This window comes from Chrysemys picta, chromosome 6 (assembly GCF_011386835.1).
Source record: "Chrysemys picta bellii isolate R12L10 chromosome 6, ASM1138683v2, whole genome shotgun sequence".
Lineage (NCBI taxonomy): Eukaryota > Metazoa > Chordata > Testudines > Emydidae > Chrysemys > Chrysemys picta.
The window spans coordinates 4,827,306-4,846,517 of NC_088796.1; the positions used below are offsets into that span (position 1 = coordinate 4,827,306).

At 47.0% G+C, this 19,212-nt stretch overlaps 1 protein-coding gene across 1 annotated transcript in view; it reads right to left on the minus strand.

Moving 5' to 3' along the window:
- Positions 1–19,212, minus strand: part of DNAI1 (dynein axonemal intermediate chain 1) — a 297,103-nt gene that overhangs the window by 267,689 nt on the left and 10,202 nt on the right. Inside the window, exon 2 of the mRNA XM_065598665.1 lies at positions 2,942–3,016. Coding sequence (XP_065454737.1) covers positions 2,942–3,016 — 75 coding nt within the window. The remainder of the gene's footprint in view (positions 1–2,941; positions 3,017–19,212) is intronic.

A 19,212-nucleotide genomic window follows, 5' to 3' on the forward strand; every position in this document is an offset into this window, starting at 1 on the left:
GTTTTGCTAATCAGTATGGGAGGGGAAGGAAGAAAAAGTAAACAACTGAGAGTGAAAAAAGATATATGGATGAACAGCCTTGAGTCTAGATGCCTCTGATAGTAAATGTTAGGAAAAGTGATGACTTAGTAGGGGTCATTATGACCTATGTGTTTAGTAGAAGTTAGTTATAAAAAGTTCAGATAACAGAGTGTATTTGGGAGCAGTCCTTGGGAGCTATCCTGGGAGAGGCGTTTTCCTGACATATTTACTCCCCGGCAGGAAGGTGTTTGGCCAGCACTGACCTGCCGTTGTTTACTCAATACCGTCTCAGAATATAGGTAAATATCTGGGATGTCCTAAACCTATTGCTTATGTCTGTGTGTGCTTAAATCTAATAACTGCAGTATTAGACAAAAGCACGCTGACTTGCATTTCCCCTTGATCAGACAGAATCGCTGAGTTCCTGTTGATTTATTCCTTTCACCGCCTGGAGTGAAATAGTACAGTTGCCCCTGTTGGGGGTTCTGGTAACCCTGGGTAACAAGGTGCCACATTGGGAATGAACAGAACAGATAATCATCAAGTGATCCATCCCCTTTCGTTCATTCCCAGCTTCTAGCAAACAGAGGCTAGAGACACCATCCCTGCCCATCCTGGCTAATAGCCATTGAAGGACCTAAGCTGGGGGGAGAGGTAGAGACGCTGGAGGGTAGGGATAAGGTCCAGAGTGACCTAGACAAATTGGAGGATTGGGCCAAAATAAATCTGATGAGGTTCAACAAGGACAAGTGCAGAGGGCTGCACTTAGGATGGAAGAATCCCATGCACTGCTACAGGCTGGGGACCGACTGGCTAAGCAGCAGTTCTGCAGAAAAGGACCTGGGGATTACAGTGGATGAGAAGCTGGATAGGAGTGAGCAGTGTGCCCTTCTTGCCAAGAAGGCTCACGGCATATTGGGCTGCATTAGTAGGAGCATTGCCAGCATATCGAGGGACGTGATTATTCCCCTCTATTCGGCACTGGTGAGGCCACACCTGGAGTATTGCGTCCAGTTTTGGACACCCCCCCCCCCCCACTACGGAAGGGAGTGGACAAGTTGGAGAGAGTCCAGCAAAGGGCAACAAAAATTATTAGGGGGCTGGGGCACATGACTTACGAGGAGAGGCTGAGGGAACTGGGCTTGTTTAGTCTGCAGAAGAGAAGTCAGAGGGGGGATTTGATAGCAGCATTCAACTGCCTGAAGGGGGGTTCCAAAGAGGATGGAGCTCGGCTGTTCTCAGTGTTGGTGGATGACAGAATAAGAAGCAATGGTCTCAAGTTGCAGTGGGAGAGGTCTAGGCTGGATATTAGGAAACACTATTTCGCTAGGAGGGTGGTGAAGCACTGGAATGGGTTCCCTAGGGAGGTGGTGGAATCTCCATCCTTAGAGGTTTTTAAGGCCTGGCTTGACAAAGCCCTGTCTGGGATAATTTAGTTGGGGTTGGTCCTGCTTTGAGCAGGGGATTGGACTAGATGACCTCCTGAGGTCTCTTCTAACCCTAATCTTCTGTGATTCTTCCTCCATGAATTTATCTAGTTCTTTTTGAACCCTGATCAGGCCCTTGGTTACTGTCAAAATTGCTTGTCATGTCTGAAGATCTTTTCTTTCCCTTTTCATAACAAGAGCAACAGTTTTTTCATTTAATCTTCACAATTTAAAAAAATGACAACTCTAGTTCTCTTGCTCGTATTACACCCAATCTCGAAGAGAGCCATATGCCGAACATATTATATTGATGCTCTAAATTGAGACCGCTCAATGGCTCAGTAAAGGACCAGCAGTTATTTCTGAAGTGTTGTTACATAAGCAACACCTAGAAATTATTTCAGATATAAAGATTTAGGGATCACATTTTAGGCAGAGCAATGTTAACCGTTTTCTTGTAAAGGTCAGCAGGCATTACACCACAGTACAAGCAAACATCTTATCTGCATGGCCATAGCAAAGAGAGATGCTTTCACTGGGGTGCTTGATGGTGTTATTATGTTACATCACTAATAGAAAAGTGATCGCTGTAGGGATTAATTTCAATTCCTTTTCATTACCATTATGCTTGCAGAGCACCAAGTCACTGATTAAAGGGTATAATAGCTTGGGGCAGTTTTTCCCCCTTAAATTGGAATGTCTAATGAGTTGAATTTAAAATAAATCAATCTTTCTTTTAAATACAGTTGTCTCAGTTCTATTAAACTGTATATCTCTTAGTCTAGAGACATGCAACCTATGGCCTTAAAGCCATGTACAGAGTCTAAACTTCTCATGCATGCCACGTCTCCGGCACAGTGACTGCAATAATGATCATACGAATGCTGCCTGCCACACAAGGCAGCAAGGGGAACGCTCAGCAAACTAAACAAAGACCCTTGGATCCTGCCCCATCCCGCCGAACAGCCATGAAGATGCTTCAGTGAGACGGGAACACTCACACAAACACCCCAGTTCCGTTTGACGCTGTGAGCCAAAATACAATCACAGTGTAAGATCCTAATGATGCGCTGTTATGGTTTCTGGGGTCTGCTGCCTCAGTATAAGATTATTATTTGTACAACACCATAAGAGTACAGAGCACTGTACAATATCTACATATGCCTAGCAATGATTGATGATAACTGTGGGGTCCATTGAGGATGGCCAGGCAATGCTATGTTGGCTACATGCCATGTACCAAGGAAACTCACCGTTTGCACATTCTAGTTTTCTTGCTTTAGTTTTAATTTCCATTTTATACTCTAATTTGCTGATGTAATTCCCTTCTTAATGAGAGTCTAGAACAACCCTCTATTGCTAAATAAATTTTAATGTTACCAGTTATACCAAGTTGGCCATTATTGAAATGGAATCTACTTTGCTTCTCATGGATGTAGAGAAATGCAGTCACTCAGAAAGTTTGGGATTTGGTGACAAGTTGTGTCTCTTACCCGTTTTTTTGAGGTGCTTTTGGCAGTCCTTGATTGTACCGCCTTAACTGCTGGTCCTATTTGTCCACCTTGGCTCTAAAACAAATACACACAAAATGTAAAACCAATGTAGAAGTTTATAACCACTTTCCTGATATAACCAAAGCAGAATAAGAACTGAGAAGAGCCCACTAAGGTTTGTTACAATAATAACGACTAATATTTCTATAGCATCTTCATCCAAGGATCCCAGTACATTCTACAAACGGATTCAAAATTCTATATATGAATCATTTCACCCCCCACTGAAAAGCAGCCACTTCTGGACTATAACAAACCAGCAATTTAATAGCACACAGGAACACTATGTGACAGTTCAGGATAGAAACGGAACAATTCCATATGAAATTGAAACCAAAGGGGAAATTTAAGCCTGAAGAACGTAATTATGAAATTTAGCCAGGTCACCAGTGCTGTTATTCCTGCTCTTGCAAAAAATATGCCATAGGGTCCACAATGGCCAAAAATGCCATTTTAAAAAGTATATTGACTGCATCTAGGGACCAGAGCACATCCTGTTTGGCAGGAAGATGGACATGATGACTTTAATATGACTTTCCCATCTCTTATATCTATAATTCCATTATTTGTTAGGCCTCTAGAATAGGAATTCTGCAGACAAATCATTTTAAATGATGACACATGTGGTAGCACAGATTATACTAGACCAAGGTTTTCTCTTGAAACTTTCAGTGTTGTTTGCCCTTGCCACAAGATAAGACACGCTACCGACACTAGAAAGGTCTCAGGGAAGTTTATTCTGGAAAAGGGCATCTCAGAACGATAACATATGGGCAGATCTATGCATTCCTTTTGTTCAGAAAATGGGGAGTCATGACACAGAGTCCCATTGGTGGCTCACTACTCTGTATCAGCAACTCTTGGCAGGCCAGAAAAACTTACTACACCTAACACATTACTGTCATAGTATTTATCTGTCAAGAATGTTATGGAGATATAAAATGAAAGCTGGTGACACACTGGTCATTACTATCATTGTGAAATATATGTATTAACACTAGATGAGGAACTGTGGATACTCCCGGATATTATGCTTTAAAGTCTGTAACCAAGCAAAGGGAGAAACAGGTTTTCTTCCAGACAAGAGGGAGGATAGTTATCTTCCTGTCTCCAATGTAAATTGAGCATTGTGATTCCGAAGACATTGGGCAGTTCATTTTCATCCAAGGTAAACAGGAGGAACAAATTAGCAAGAAAATGTGAAATCAGGATGGGAAGATACTGGAGTCTGATCCCCAGGAGTTCATTCTGTCTCTTGTGCCAAAGACGATAAACTTTCGGGAATACATGGAACAACACAAAGTCATGTTGATTTTCCATCACTTAGGGGACAAAGAGGTCAGCGCTCTTTCTATCTTTGAATGGTGGATCCCCTGCCCTGTAGGTGGGTGCTGCTGAAAGGTTGCTTTACATAAGGAACTCATCTTAGTCAAGGATTGTAGCCTGGTAAGTTTTAGTCACTTAAAAGTGTGTTCTACTTTCATTTTATTTGGAACCATTTCTGTCTCTATTATTCTTGGTTATTATCGCTTAGATCTCCGTTTTTGGTTAATAAACTTCTCTTTCTTTTATCATAAGTATATCTCAGCACTATTATACTAAGCAGAGTGTGAATTCCTGATTAAACCAAGCAAGCTGCTGTGCACATTCTCTTTAGAGACAGCAGACTTGGTAATTTCTGTGGTCGTCCAGTGGCAACGGCTGGATGCTGTGGGGAGACACTTCTAGAGAGTTTGGGAACTGAAGTACATCAAGGGTTAACCTGGAAGGCAGAGTTAGAACTAGTAGAATTATGAGGAATCTGTGGGGCTGGCAAACAAACTGGAGTGACTGGGAGTTGTCATTCAGTTTAGCACCAGCGGATCCCTTTTATGCTGAGGCAGAGGGGTAATACGTTGATTTACAGTTCTGGACACCTGGAGAAAGTGTCACAGGCATTTACACCCTTGTTTAATCAGAGATAACTCAACAACTTTAAATTTAATCATATTCCAAAAAAATAATTGTTTTAACTCCATTATGTGCAAAGAGGCCGAGCTATGATTGATGTGACACCTTTACTTTCAGTTTCCTGGCTTTGGCATGATTAAGATCTCAATCATAATATGTCACTTAACAGCATATTTTACATTTAATTTTAAATTACTGGGATAATGTTCTTTTAAAAATCCCAAAGTACCATTGTCTGACTTTCCTTTTTAGCATGCCTGCCAAACGCTGATAGGATTCAAATAACTACAGATACAAAAGAACTTTGCAAGTGTCCTCAGAAAACTCAGCTAACATTTTAATAAAACAAATGAATAATAATAATCAACTAATAATATCGTGCACTCACATGGCACATAGCACCTACCACCAGCCAATCCCACAGTGATTCATGAAATATTAACTGGGTCTCACTATACCCTGTGAGATAGGAATTGTTATTATCCACTTCACATATGGAGAGAACATAGAAAGGTTAAGAGGTTTCCCAAAGGTCACACACTGAAATCAGTAGCAGAGAAAAGAACCCAGGAATCCTGGCTCCCAGGCCTCTACTCAAACCATTAGACCAGTGGTTCCCAAAATTGTTCTGCTGCTTGTGCAGAGAAAGCCCCTGGTGGGCCGGGCCGGTTCGTTTACCTGCCACGTCCGCAGGTTTGGCCGATCGCGGCTCCCGGTGGCCTCGGTTTGCTGCTCCAGGCCAATGGGAGCTGCTGGAAGCGGCGTGGGCTGAGGGACGTACTGGCCGCCAGGGGCTTTCCCTGCACAAGCAGCAGAACGAGTTTGGGAACCACTGCATTAGACAATACTGCTCTTCTATACTGTTTCAATCCAGCAGCAGCAGTGGATGTAGCCATTCTATTTTAAAAGGAACACGCTGAACGTGAATTTAATGTGACTTAAGCAACAACATTTAAAACAGGTTTCCAGAGCACAATTTAATTTAGACCCAATTCAAAATCAAACTACTAACTTTAAATAGGAAAAAAAGCCTACTTACCATTCCCCCCTATAAATGAGTCTGTCCATGCATTTATCTGGCAGTAAAGGCATTGACAAGGCACTCTGAAGGTAATTGGTTTTGGCAGTTGGGCAATTTTCAATTAACACAGCATAAAGAGCAATCAGTGAAAAAAATCTGTAACTATATTAAAAATGAAAAGCCCCACTGAAGAAAAGCAAGAATCTGACTTCACCAGAAGCAAAAAGAAGCTGGAGCAAACACACTGTCCCCTCCCTGCACCCTCCCAGTCATGATTCCCCAGGTACTGAAGGGATTGCAGGACAGTGGGTGATCCTACATGTCACTTGGGGGAATTTGGGATGATATAGCAGCACAAACTCCCTTTGAAACCTATGACCTTCTGCTAATTGCACCCTGCATATGTCAACCATTAACTTTAAAAAAAAACAGTTACCATCATTAGCCCCTTCGTGTTATTCTCCCATTCTCACCGCCAAGCTTTTTTCTATGAGGTTCCCTACACCTGGAATATTCTTCCTGACCTAGTCTGCTATGCTTATGGCGTCTCCTCCATTGGTCTGCCCTTAAGCTCCAGGAAATTTACAAACGCTCACAACAAGGAACCAGATGCTGGTAGCCTTACTCATGAGTAGTCCCATTGAAGCCAAGTAGACTATTCACAGAATAAGGTGCAGTACTATTATGAGTGAGGCTAGTGAAATTTGGCCCAAAGAAGCATGAGAAAAAATAAAATCTCAAAAAATGGAATAACAGGAAGGGTGGAAAACATAACTATATCAGCGCTTTGCCTCTTCCTGAATTCCCTCTCCCTCGTTCTTTGTGTGTTGGCTCCACAGCTCATCCCCACCCTACCTATGCTCTCTCAGACAGTATCAAGATGGCTGTCCCCACCTCGGTTCAGCAAATGATGCCAGACTTTCTGGCCCATTTTAAAATGTTTCCAACCAAGCACGTCCAGGCTTTTTCCCACACTGTGCCTCTGCATGGGAGGAGTTCCTTGTAATATCTTTCAGAGTAACAGCCGTGTTAGTCTGTATCCGCAAAAAGAAGAACAGGAGTACTTGTGGCACCTTAGAGACTAACAAATTTATTAGAGCATAAATTTGTTAGTCTCTAAGGTGCCACAAGTACTCCTGTTCTTCTTTTTGTAATATCTTCTAAGCCATCACACTTCAAATACTTCCTTAAAATTCTTCTCTCCTATGATGTCTACCAAAAGCTCAACAATGGGTCAGCGGCTGGTGTGCTGTCATCATTCCTCAGAATGTTGAGCAGCATTGTCCCATTGTTCCCCCACCACCGTCTGTTTGCTGTATCCACCTTTTGTCTATCATCTTATACTTAGATCATAAGTCCTTTGGGGGAAGAGACCATCTCTTTATTGTATGTTTGCACAGCAACTGGCTCAAACGATACCTCTCTGTGACAGATATTGCAGGAAGTTACCTTGTCTTTGTATTACCCATATTGTATTAAGTGTATGAATGGTTTGTGTATCATTGTGGGCCAGGGACAGACAAAGAAACGACTTTTGGATAAATAGCCCAAGTTTAAACTGATTCGGGACCTTCATTCTGATTTCTGATCTAAAGACTGATATGATCTTGTAACCACAGGGAAAACCCAGTTGTGGGGTTTGAAGGACTGACACCTACCAGAGCCCACTGTTGGAGCTGGGGGACTGATCTCTAAGCTTTTTAGAATGCATGTAGGTTCTTTTATTGTTTTAGATGCTTTCTCTGTAATGCTTTTACCTTAAGAATAAATGGGCTTGTTTAGAAGGAGCTGGGTGGTAACTTGTAACTGCTGGCAGCACACTGGTCATAGCCCTTGGAGAGACAGCAAAGCACAGCAGACTGGCTTGCTGAGGAAATCACAGTGTAGATCAGGTAAGTGTGCAGCCTTAAAACTCCCGGTCGGAAGGGAGTAAAATGTGGCTCTCTGCCCTGGAGAGGTGACAGCTGGGAGCAGAAAACCCTGAAGTGTGTGCCCTCAAGCAACCACAAAGGGGGAATACAGGTGCAGCTACCCTGCTTCCGCGGCAGTCATGTCCCAGTTTGTATGTGTGCAATTGATTGTTCCTTCCTAAGTGCAGTACTTTGCATTTCTCCTCATTTAATTTCATCCTATTTACTTCAGACCATTTCTCCAGTTTGTCCAGAGCATTTTGCATTTTGATCCTATCCTCCAAAGCCCTTGCAACTCCTCCCAGCTTGGGATCATCTGCAAACTGTATAAGTATACTCTCTATGCCATTATACAAACCATTGATGAAGATATTGAACAGAACCGGACTCAGGACCAATCCCTGCGGGACCCCACTCAATATGCCCATCCAGCTTGACTGTAAACCACTGACAACTACTCTCTGGGAACAGTTTTCCAACCAGTTGTCCCCAACCCCCACCCCTTAAAGTAGCTCCATCTAGGCTAGATTTCCCTAATTGATGAGACGGTCATGCAAGACAGTATCCAAAGCCTTACTAAAGTCAAGATTTGGTATGTATCTAAATCAAATATGTCTAAGCTCCCAGTGGCCACGGTTTGCCATTCCTGGCTAATGGGAGCTGCAGGAAGCGACAGGCCACAGGGATGTGCTGGTCGCCGTTTCCCGCAGCTCCCATTGGCTAGGAACGGCAAACCGCGGCCACTGAGAGCTGCAGGGGAGGCCGTGCCTGCGGACAGTCGTCAGCAAAATGTCTCATGGCCCGCAATCAGATTATCCTTATGGTCCGCGGGCCGCATGCGGACCATAAGTTGCCCACCAATGGTCTAAACTGATGTGTTTATTTTTTTAATCGCTGTTATCTCCCTCTTCTGTTCATTCCCTTTGAAGTATCTGGCACTAGCCACTGTTGGAAGACAGGCTACTGAGCTTGATGGACCATTGGTCTGACCCAGTACTGTCTGTAGTAGAAAGAGAAAGCCGGAGACATGAGGCCTGGTATATGGGGCCTGGTATGAGGCCTAAGGCCTGAACTAAAGTCAGGCCCTGCTGAGATAAAGCAAAGTTAGCAAGAGTCAAGCTATGAACAAAAGTCAGGCCCTGTTACAAAGCAGATGCTTGCTTGCAGGCTCACTCTCAAATACACGAACTTGGCAAGAATAGGGCTGGCATTGCAAAAACACAAGCACACCTAGACACTAAGTATTTACGTAAACACATTCCAGTAAGGTAATGCCAGAATGCCCCAATACAAGTTTATGGTATAAACACACTTCCCAAAGATGATACAGGGACACACTGACCCCTCCTAAGGATAAGGTCAAGATGACAGGGTGATGAATAGAGATGTTTTGATCGAACCAACAGGTACAAGGTAAAGGATGGTAACTAACCACATCATAGGGGAGATACACAGCTTGTTTGTATCATTGTGTAAAAGAGGGGTCACAAAGGGGGTGTCTTTGTCCAGCAGAGCGGGGAATGTAAAGTACCACCGTTCACAGAGCTGGTCCATTATCACGGGCATACATGTGCTAGCGTACCTGTAGACATTGATCCGGGGAACTAGTACCGTGCTTTGTCAGCAATAAACCTGGCCGAGTGCCTTCGCTACTGAATGGAGTCTGTGGTCTTCTTGGACAATATGACGGGAGCCTGCTGGAGAGGCTATCTGGCCAGAGCCAGTGCAGCACGCAGAGAGAACAGCCAACAGCTGACAATACTGCCTTTTTTATGTTCCTATCTTTTGCTTGTAACCTGTTTATTCCTACCTGCAGATCACCTCTTATTGGTTATTGCTGGTGGTGGCGGTAGTGGGTAGATCATTTGCTGTGTCCTAAAAAGCAGAGATCTGCTCACAGAGGCAGCATTCGCTCACAACCCAACACTGACTTGTGGCTCACAGGAAAGGAGGCAACTGCACAGACCTTTCAAAAAGAAAAGTGTCCACCCTTGACTTTCAGGACAAAATCTTGCCCTGACTGTCCAAGTGAGAGGGCGCAGTGATGTCACTGAAGGCCCCATCCCATCAGCCAGGGCAAGACTCCCCACAATAGCCTATGCTGGTGGGTGCACCTGACAGTTACTTTGAGCAGAACACTTCCGGACACAGGGTAGCTCTTGCTGCTGACCACAGCATAGACACTAGACCTAATCTGTAGATCACAACCCCTCGGGAGCATTGCTAACCCTTGAGCAGGGTAAAGTTCCTCCCTGTGCTGTGCCCAAGGCCTAAAGTGGGCTGGGTTGCATGAGGTTGCAGATCCAGCTTAAAATACCAGAGAACTTGGAGTGAGGCTTAGGCAGGTTGGTCACGTTGTCAGTTACTCTAAACAAGCTTTACAGGTGCTGGAAAATTGCTCATGAACTAATGAAACAGCAATCAGAGGGTAATGCCAGACCCCACCTTTCTTTGAGATTATAAAATATGCATGCGCCTTCTCTTTAACCACCCCACACACACATACACACACTCATTCTCAAGCACTAGGTGATCAGACTTCACAATTTAGCAATCCAAATGTGCCTCCTGCTAAATTTACTTTATCTTCCAGAGCACAGACACTATCATTCCTGCTTTCCCTGCAGCAAAGCACACAGGTTAGCATGTAATCTGACATAACAGATGAACAAAGTCATTGGCAGCTTTCGGCAAGGAGGCAGTTAAAGGGAGCTGAGGTTGACATTTCAGCAAAGCCATCTAGTAATTTCCTACTAGCCTCTTATTCTTGTTTTGAATGTCAGCAGCCACCATAGTGAAGGACTGTGTGACACAATGAGCACTGAAATAAAGCAAAGGGAGGCAAGACCACTTCTGGTTTTCTCTGCAGCAGACAACAATTTACACACAATATGGATGCCAATTTAACAGCTATTTGTCAACTAGTTTTTTTTAATCTGCTCTTTGAGAAACACTAACTTGAGTGTTCATTTTACATAACAAGAATGGCTTAGTGCACCTTTCGGGCCAACAAGCACTTCTGCAGGGAACAAAAGAAAACATGTTTGAGTGTTGCTTGTGTTTTTTGGAAAAACCCTCTTAGTTTCTCATTGACAATTTAGATAGAAAAAAAACCCACCTACACATCAATGGGCACAAGCCTGTGCCTCTAGGGTAATGAGAAACGTCTTGCTGTCCAAACTCATAAGCCTTGCCTACATTGGGAATATTACCCATAGCTGACATCAGGTGTTGACAAAAAGTGCAGCTGAACTGGTTCTGAATACAGTTTAGCCGTAAGTGCGGACAAAGAAAAACTCCAGCACCAGTTAAGAAACTAGTTAAATCCTGATTTTAATCAAGGCCAGATCATCAACATGTATATTTGTCAGCAATGGGTGCATTTCACAGTAAAAGACAAGGCTATAGGATCAGGGCCGGCTCCAGATTTTCTGCCGCCCCAAGCGGCAAAGCGAAAGAAAAAAAAGATAAAGCCAATCGGCGGCCCTTCGGCGGCAGCTCAATCACGCCACTTCATTCTTCGGCGACAATTCGGCGGCGGGTCCTTCGTTCCCTCTCTTCCTCTTCGGCAGCACTTCGGCAGCAGCTCAAAGAGGAAGAGAGGGACTGAGGGACCCGCCGCCGAAGACCTGGACGTGCCGCCCCTTTCCATTGGCCGCCCCAAGCACCTGCTTCCTTCGCTGGTGCCTGGAGCCGGCCCTGTATAGGATGCTAGAACCACCGGTCAGGCTGCGACGCATGTGAGCTGATGTCAGTGTGTTTCGGTCAGGACACCCCACTGACCAGCAGCGGCAGTGGCCACTGCTAGGGCCCCAGGCTGGGACGCAGTGGAGTGGGTGGGCCTGCGTCCCCCCTGCCACCCCGCTCACGGGTGGCAGGCTTCCCCCTCACCCAACGCTCAGGTATAGGACCTTGGGCCTAGCCTGACCACTGTATTGTTGCTCAGCCCCTGCACCAAAGGGCCTGAGCCCCCTAACTTTTTGTTGCTCAGCCCCTGCACCAAAGGGCCTGAGCCCCCTAACTTTTTGTTGCTCAGCCCCTGCACCAAAGGGCCTGAGCTTCCCCAGACTGAATGTGCGGACCTGTCTGGTTTTAAGATAAAGTTAGATAAGTTTATGGAGGGAATGGTTTAATGGTAAAACATAGTAGTCAAGGAAAGCCAAGCAATGGTGGGTAAATAGTATAATGGCTAACGGGGTCGGGCTGGAGACTCTTGCCTATATGCTCGGGGTCTTACTGATCCCCACATTTGGGGTCGGGAAGGAATTTTCCTCCAGGGCAGATTGGCTGAGCCTCTGGAGGTTTTTCGCCTTCCTCCGCAGCATGGGGCAGGGATCTCTAGCAGGAGGGTCTCTGCCGATTGCAGTCACTAAAAACAGGATTGGGGACTTCAACAGCAGAGTCCAGGGAAGGGGTAGGGACGGTTTTATGGCCTGCAGCATGCAGGGGGTCAGACCAGATGATCATAATGGTCCCTTCTGACCTTAAAGTCTATGAGTCTATGAGTCTATGAGTTGTGTTGTTGCTCAGCCCCTGCACCAAAGGGCCTGAGCCCTGAACTAACCGTTTGTTTGCTCAGCCCCTGCCTGAGGGCCTGAGCCCCCGAACTAACTGGTTGTTTGTTCCACCAGTAGTGAGTCGGTGTGGCTCCCCTCCTGCCCAGGAGGGTCGAGCCCCGGTGCGAACCTTCTACACCATCCATCAGTCGTATGAGGGAATGTGCAAACTAAGGAACAAATGGGGCATGAATGTGTGAATGAAAAACAAAGCTGGCCGGTGATGGGGTGAACTCACTCCACACTGGATGGGGGAAGGGTTAACTCCTCACTGTGGGTAGAGGAAGCCACGCCCTCATGTCCCTACCGGGCATGCTCCAGGTGTAGCAGCAGTATAAGAAGGAGCAGCCCGGCTCAGTCTGGGCTGACCACCGGAAAGGAAGGACGCTCGTTGCTGGCCCTGCCCAGGAACCACTGGAGCCCCGGACTGCAGTGCAGAGGCGCCGAGACCCACACAGACGCCCAGCTACTTGTGGACACCCCAGGGAGGTCCGAGCGACAGAGAGTTGTACCGGCCGAAGAACCCAGACACCCCGAAGAAGCACAGATCACAGACTGGAGTGACAAGGTAGGAAGTAGTCCAGGGCGGGACAAGCCATTGTCCCGAGGCCGATCAGCGTGTTGTGGACGGATCCCTGCTGACCCAATGGCAGACTCACTCGCCACTCCAAGGCCCTTGGGCTGGGACCCGGTGGAGCGGGGAGGGCCCAGGTCCCCCTACCTGGCCGCCATCCCTCGCTCCCGGGTGACGGCCCAAACCTCCCCCCTCCAAACGGCCACCTGACCATACAGCCCTGCTTGGAGGGCAAATTTATTGACTCCATCCGCTAGGCCCTGCCCAGAGGGCTACCCTATTGATTCTGGCCACTAGTCCATACAGCTGTGCTCAGACGGTGACCCTATTGGCTCCAGCCTCTAGGCCATGCAGCCCACCCAAAGGGCTACCCTGTTGATTCTGGCTGCTAGGCCACACAGCCACGTGCAGAAGGTGGTGCTGCAGGCTCCGGCCGCTAGGCCATACAGCCACGCCCGCAGGGGTATCTCCCTTGATGCTGGCAGCTAGGTCATACAGCCACGCCCAGAGCGGTGTCTCCACCGACTCAGGCCACTAGACCTGGCTGCCGACGAACCCAGTGGATCATTAATGACTCTGGCCAATAGGCCTTACTGCCCTGTAGACCCAGGGTATCTCTATTGACTTTGGCCACTGGGCCTTACTGCCTTGCAAACCCTGGGGTACCCCATAGACTCTGGCTGCTAGGCCCTACTGCCCAGTAGAGAACGGCTACCCCCTGGATGTAGGTCACATGACCATATTGCCCTGTGGAGCAAGGCAATTCCATAGACTTTGTCCAGTGCACCTTAAAGCCCTGCGGATCAGGGCATCTCTATGGACTCCTGCCCTTAGGTCTCATGGGCTGGAGACAGAGGGCAGCTTGAAGGATGGGGTGAACTCACCCTGTACTGGATGGGATTTCCTCCACCCCGTCACACGTGGTGAAGAATGTGGGCAGCAATCAGGGCTTGCCGAGAGGCCTATACTTAAATCCCCGGTAGGGGGGAATGGGTTTTCCCTCGACAGGTAGTGGTACTTCGCTGCCCAATAAATTATCAGACCGCAAGATGGAATCAGACAAGGTTTTGAAGTGGCTCCTGGAAAGCCAGCAACAGCAAATCGCCAATAAATAACAGCAGATGATGCGTGAACTCGTAACCCAGCAGGAGAGGCTCGGGCAACAGATGGCTTTATTATGACCAGGAGGCAGTCTGGCCACCAACCCAGCGGGGTCTGACACCGGCGCCCTACCATCCAGCCTCCCGCTACGACTTACCAAGCCATGAGGTTCTCTACGCCGGTCCGAGACCCTGAACTACCTCCTAGGCCCGACTCGGAGGATGACAACCACATAAATCTCATCCCAAAGGGATGAAGATTCTCGGTCAGGAACCGGGCTAATGAAGGAAGATTTGGCAGCTGGTGAGGTGTGCAAACGCTGTTACGAGTGTGGTCAAGAGGGGCATTGGTGACGAGATTGCCCCTATATGGATTGCAACTATGGACAGGTGTGGGTAGCTAGCCCACGAGCCTGAAGAAAGCACCTGGGAAGCGTGGGGTCCCTGTGCGTGTAAATGGGACACCCACCGTGGCCCTGATTGACTCTGGATGTAGTCAGACCCTCATCTGGAGCGAACTGATCCCGGATCTCGAACCAGCAGGATCTTGAATTCACTTACAGTGCGTCCATGGGGACGTGCACTCCTACCCCTACTCCTTCCTGGGTAGCATTAGAGATCTCTCACCACCACGCGGCCCTGCAGGTGGGTGTGGCCCCTAAATTGGCCTATCCAGTTATCCTAGGACGCTATTGGCCCTGGTTTCGAGTCCTTTTACAGGAATGTGCCCAGCACCCACCGACAGGAGAAAGCAACGAGACAGCGCCGAGGGGAATCCTCTGTCACGATGAGGACAAGGATCCGGGGGAAAGGCCTTCTCATGAGAGGGAAACCAGACTGTATCTCCCACTCAGGCAGGCCCTTCAACGGACAATACCCAAGTCGAACTTGAGTGTGATAGTTATTTCCTTTGAGAACAACGGGAGGACCCAAAACTTAGTCGAGCCTAGGAACAGGCCATAGTTAAGGACCAGAAGGGGGAAGATGCCCTGCAGACCTCCCAACGACCACACTTCAAGATACAGTAGGACCGCCTTTATTGAGTGGTTGAAGAACCCCAGACCCATGAGGTGATCCGACAACTGTTGGACCTCCGGAGGTTGCGCAGGGACCTCTTACGCCTAGCCCATTCAGTACCCTGGGCCAGACACCTGGGAAGAGGAAAAAACCCTCCAGAGGGTAGCAAGACAGTTCTTCTGGCCAGACATTCACCGGGAGGTGAGGGACTCTTGTGCCTCATGCCCAAGGGCCGAAGGGGGTGCCGAAAGCCCCACTCTGCCCACGCCCCGTGGTTGGGGTGCCCTTCGAGGGTGTAGGGCTCGATTTGGTAGGTCCCCTGGAGAAGAGCATGCTCGGCAACCGCTACATCCTGGTTATCATGGATTATGCAACCCGATATCCCGAGGCTATCCCTTTATGGGCTGCCACAACTCCTAAAATCGCAGCAGAACTTGTGAAGGTTTTCACCTGGGTAGGAATCCCCCGCGAAATCCTAACTAATCAGGGCACCGTGACCTCCCATTTAATGGCCAAGCTGTGCCAGCTCTTAGACATCCAAGCCCTCTGAACCTCCTTGTACCACCCCCAAACGGATGGTTTGGTGGAAAGGTTTAATAAGACACTAAAAAACATGCTGCGGAAATTCGTGGAGGAAGATCCCTGCCACTGGGATGCCCGACTTCCTGCTCTCTTATTCGCCATACGGGAGGTACCCCAGGCATCAACGGGGTTCTCTCCCTTCGAATGCCTCTATGGAAGGCAACCCCGGGGGATCCTTGACCTCCTCAGGGAGGGATGGGAAGAACAGGAGATTCGGGCGAAGGGAGCAGCCCATCACGGACTGCAGTTGCAGGAATGGCTCCAAACACTTGGAAACGTCACGAAAGAGACTCTGATGCAAACACAGCAGGCTCGGTGCAGCATCAGAACCAGGGGCCCGCTTACGGAACTTTGGACCCGGAGACCGGGTTCTGCTCCTATTGCCCTCAGCTGAATCCAAGCTCTTGGCTAAATGGCAAGGTCACTCATCGGGTCGGGCCGGTTGATTACGAGGTCCGACTACTGGGACTACTGGGATGACTCGTATATATCATGTCAACCTGCTAAAGGCCTGGAAGGCCAGAGAAAGCCTACTTGTCAACCCCTACCCACCCGAGCCGCTCTGGGACCGCTCGTTAATGACCCTCTGGAGGCCGGACCACTGGCAATGGGAGCAGGCCTAACTGACGCCCAACGCAAGCAATTGTAGGGCATACTGCGGGATTTCCCCGATGTCTTATCAGCCCATCCGTGGCGAACAGCAATTACGAGTCATTGTATTGTTCCCATACCCAGTCAGAAGGTACACAAGCCCCATAGGCCCCTGCCTTGGAAGATGTGGGAGGCCACACGGAAGGAATTAGAAACTATGTTGGACGTGAGAGTAATAGAGGAGTCGCACAGCAAAGCCCAATAGTCCTGGTACTGAAACCAGACGGCTCAGTGCACTTCTGCATCTATTTTCCGGAAAGTGAATGAAATCTCCCATTTCGATGCCTATCCCATGCCATGAATAGATGAACTCTTGGAACGTCTGGGGATGGGAGGCGGACAAGTTCCTGTCAACCTTAGACCTGACTAAGGGATATTGGCAAATCCCCCTGACACCGAATTCTCGCCCTAAGACGGTCTTCCCAGTGCCTTTTGGTTTGTATCAGTTTATCATGATGCCATTCAGGCTCCATGGAGCCACAGCAGGGCATCTCTAAGGACTCCTGCCCTTAGGTCTCACGGCCTGGAGACCCAAGGCAGTTTGAACGACGGGGTGAACTCACCCCGCACTAGATGGGGTTCCCCCCACCCCGTCACATGACCACATAACAGTGTTTAGCCCACTGGGCCATCTTCAGTCTATGCATTATGCTTTACTGGGACGATGGGTACATATCCTCCCCATAAAAAGACAAAAAGCAGGGGAATGTAGTAGGAAGAGAGCCTGAGACATAAGCCCTTGTATCAGATGCCTGGTATGAGGCAGCTCCTGCTCACAGAATCTGCCAAGAACAGGGCTGAATTGCAAAAATTCACATTCCTAAGATGTGCTAGTTCCATAGTACTCATGTAAACACATCCCAATATCAAGTGGTACCAGAACATCCCAATATCAAGGATGGTACAAAAACATTCCCCAAGGATAACAGGAACACACTGACCCCTCCTAAAAGATAAGGTCAGGATGACATTATGTAATAAAGATGTTTTGATTGAACCAATACGTACAAGGTAATGGGTGATAACTAGCCACGTCAGGGGGCAGTAACTAACTATGTCAGGGGGCAGTACTAACTTGTTTGTATCAGGGTATAAAGATGTATCTCAGAGGGAGTATCTTTGTCTAGCCTAGGGTGGAACGGAAAGTCCCGCCGTTCACTGAGCTGATCCATTGTTATGGGCATACATGTTTTAGTGGTCCGGTAGAGTCTGCGGGATACTAATACTGTGCTTTGTCAACAATAAACCTGGCTTCGTCCCTTAACAGATCTTGTGGTCATTGGGCGGTTCGCTCGAGGTCTGCCGTGCCAGCTGTCTGCGCAGGGCTGGGGCGGCACACAGAGGGAACACACACAAGCAGCCAAACATCAATCAACATCTAACCCCAGAGGCAATATATTTTCTGTCTTATTATCTATCCCTTTCTTAATGATTCCCAACATTCTGTTTGCTTTTCTGACTGCCGCTGTACATTGAGTGGCTATTTTCAGAAAATTAGCCACAATGACTCCAAGTTCTCTTTCCTGAGTGGTAACAGATAATTTAGACTATCATTTTATATGTATAGTTAGAGTTATGTTTCCCATGTGCATTACTTTGCATTTATCAACACTGAATTTCATCAGCTATTTTGTTGCTCAGACACCCAGTTTTGTGAGATTCCTTTGCAACTCTTCGCAGTCTGCTTTGGACTTAACTATCTTGAGTAGTTTTGTATCATCTGCAAATTTTGCCACCTCACTTTTTACCCCTTTTTCCACATCATTTCTGAATATGTTGAATAGGACTGGGCCCAGTACATTCTGAAAAGTGACCTTTTATTCCTACCCTTTGTCTTCTGTCTTTTAACCAGTTACTGATCCATGAGAGGAATTTGCCTCTTACCCCATGACAGCTTACTTTGCTTAAGAGCCTTTGGCGAGGGACCTTGTCAAAGGCTTTCTGAAAATCTAAGTACACTATATCCACTGGATCCCCCTTGTCAACATGCTTATTGACCACCTCAAAGAATTCTAGTAGATTGGTGAGGCATGATTTCCTTTTACAAAAAACATGTTGACTCTTCCCCGCAACAAATCATGTTAATCTATGTGTCTGACAATTCTGTTCTTTACTATAGTTTCAACCAGTTTGCCCGGTACTGAAGTCAGGCTTCATGGTCTGTAATTGCCAGGATCACCTCTGGAGTCCTTTTTAAAAATTGGCATCACATTAGCTATCCTCCAGTCATCTGGCACAGAAGCTAATTTAAATGATAGGTTACAAACTACAGTTAGTAGTTCCGCAATTTCACATCTGAGTTCCTTCAGAATTCTTGGGTGAATGCCATCTGGTCCTGATTACTCATTACTGTTTAGTTTATCAGTTTGTTCCAAAACCTCCTCTAATGACACCTCAATCTAGGACTGTTTCTCAGATTTGTCACCTAAAAAGAATCGCTCAGGTTTGGGAATCTTCCTCACATCCTCAGCCATGAAGACTGATACAAAGAATTCATTTACTTTCTCTGCAAGAGCCTTATCATCCTTGAGTGCTCCTTTAGCATCTCGATCGTCCAGTGACCCCACTGGTCTTCCTGCTTCTGATGTACTTAAAAATTTGTATTACTTTTTGAGTCTTTGGCTAACTATTCTTCAAATTCTTTTTTGGCCTTCCTAATTATATTTTTACACTTCACTTGCCAGAGTTTATGCTCCTTTCTATTTTTCTCAGTAGGATGTAACTTCCATTTTTTAAAGGATGCTTTTTTGCCTCTCTCTGCTTCTTTTTCTTTGTTTAGCCATCGCCTGTCAGGGATCATCTAGATAATACTTAGTCCTTTCTTGAGTGCAGGGGACTGGATCAGATGAT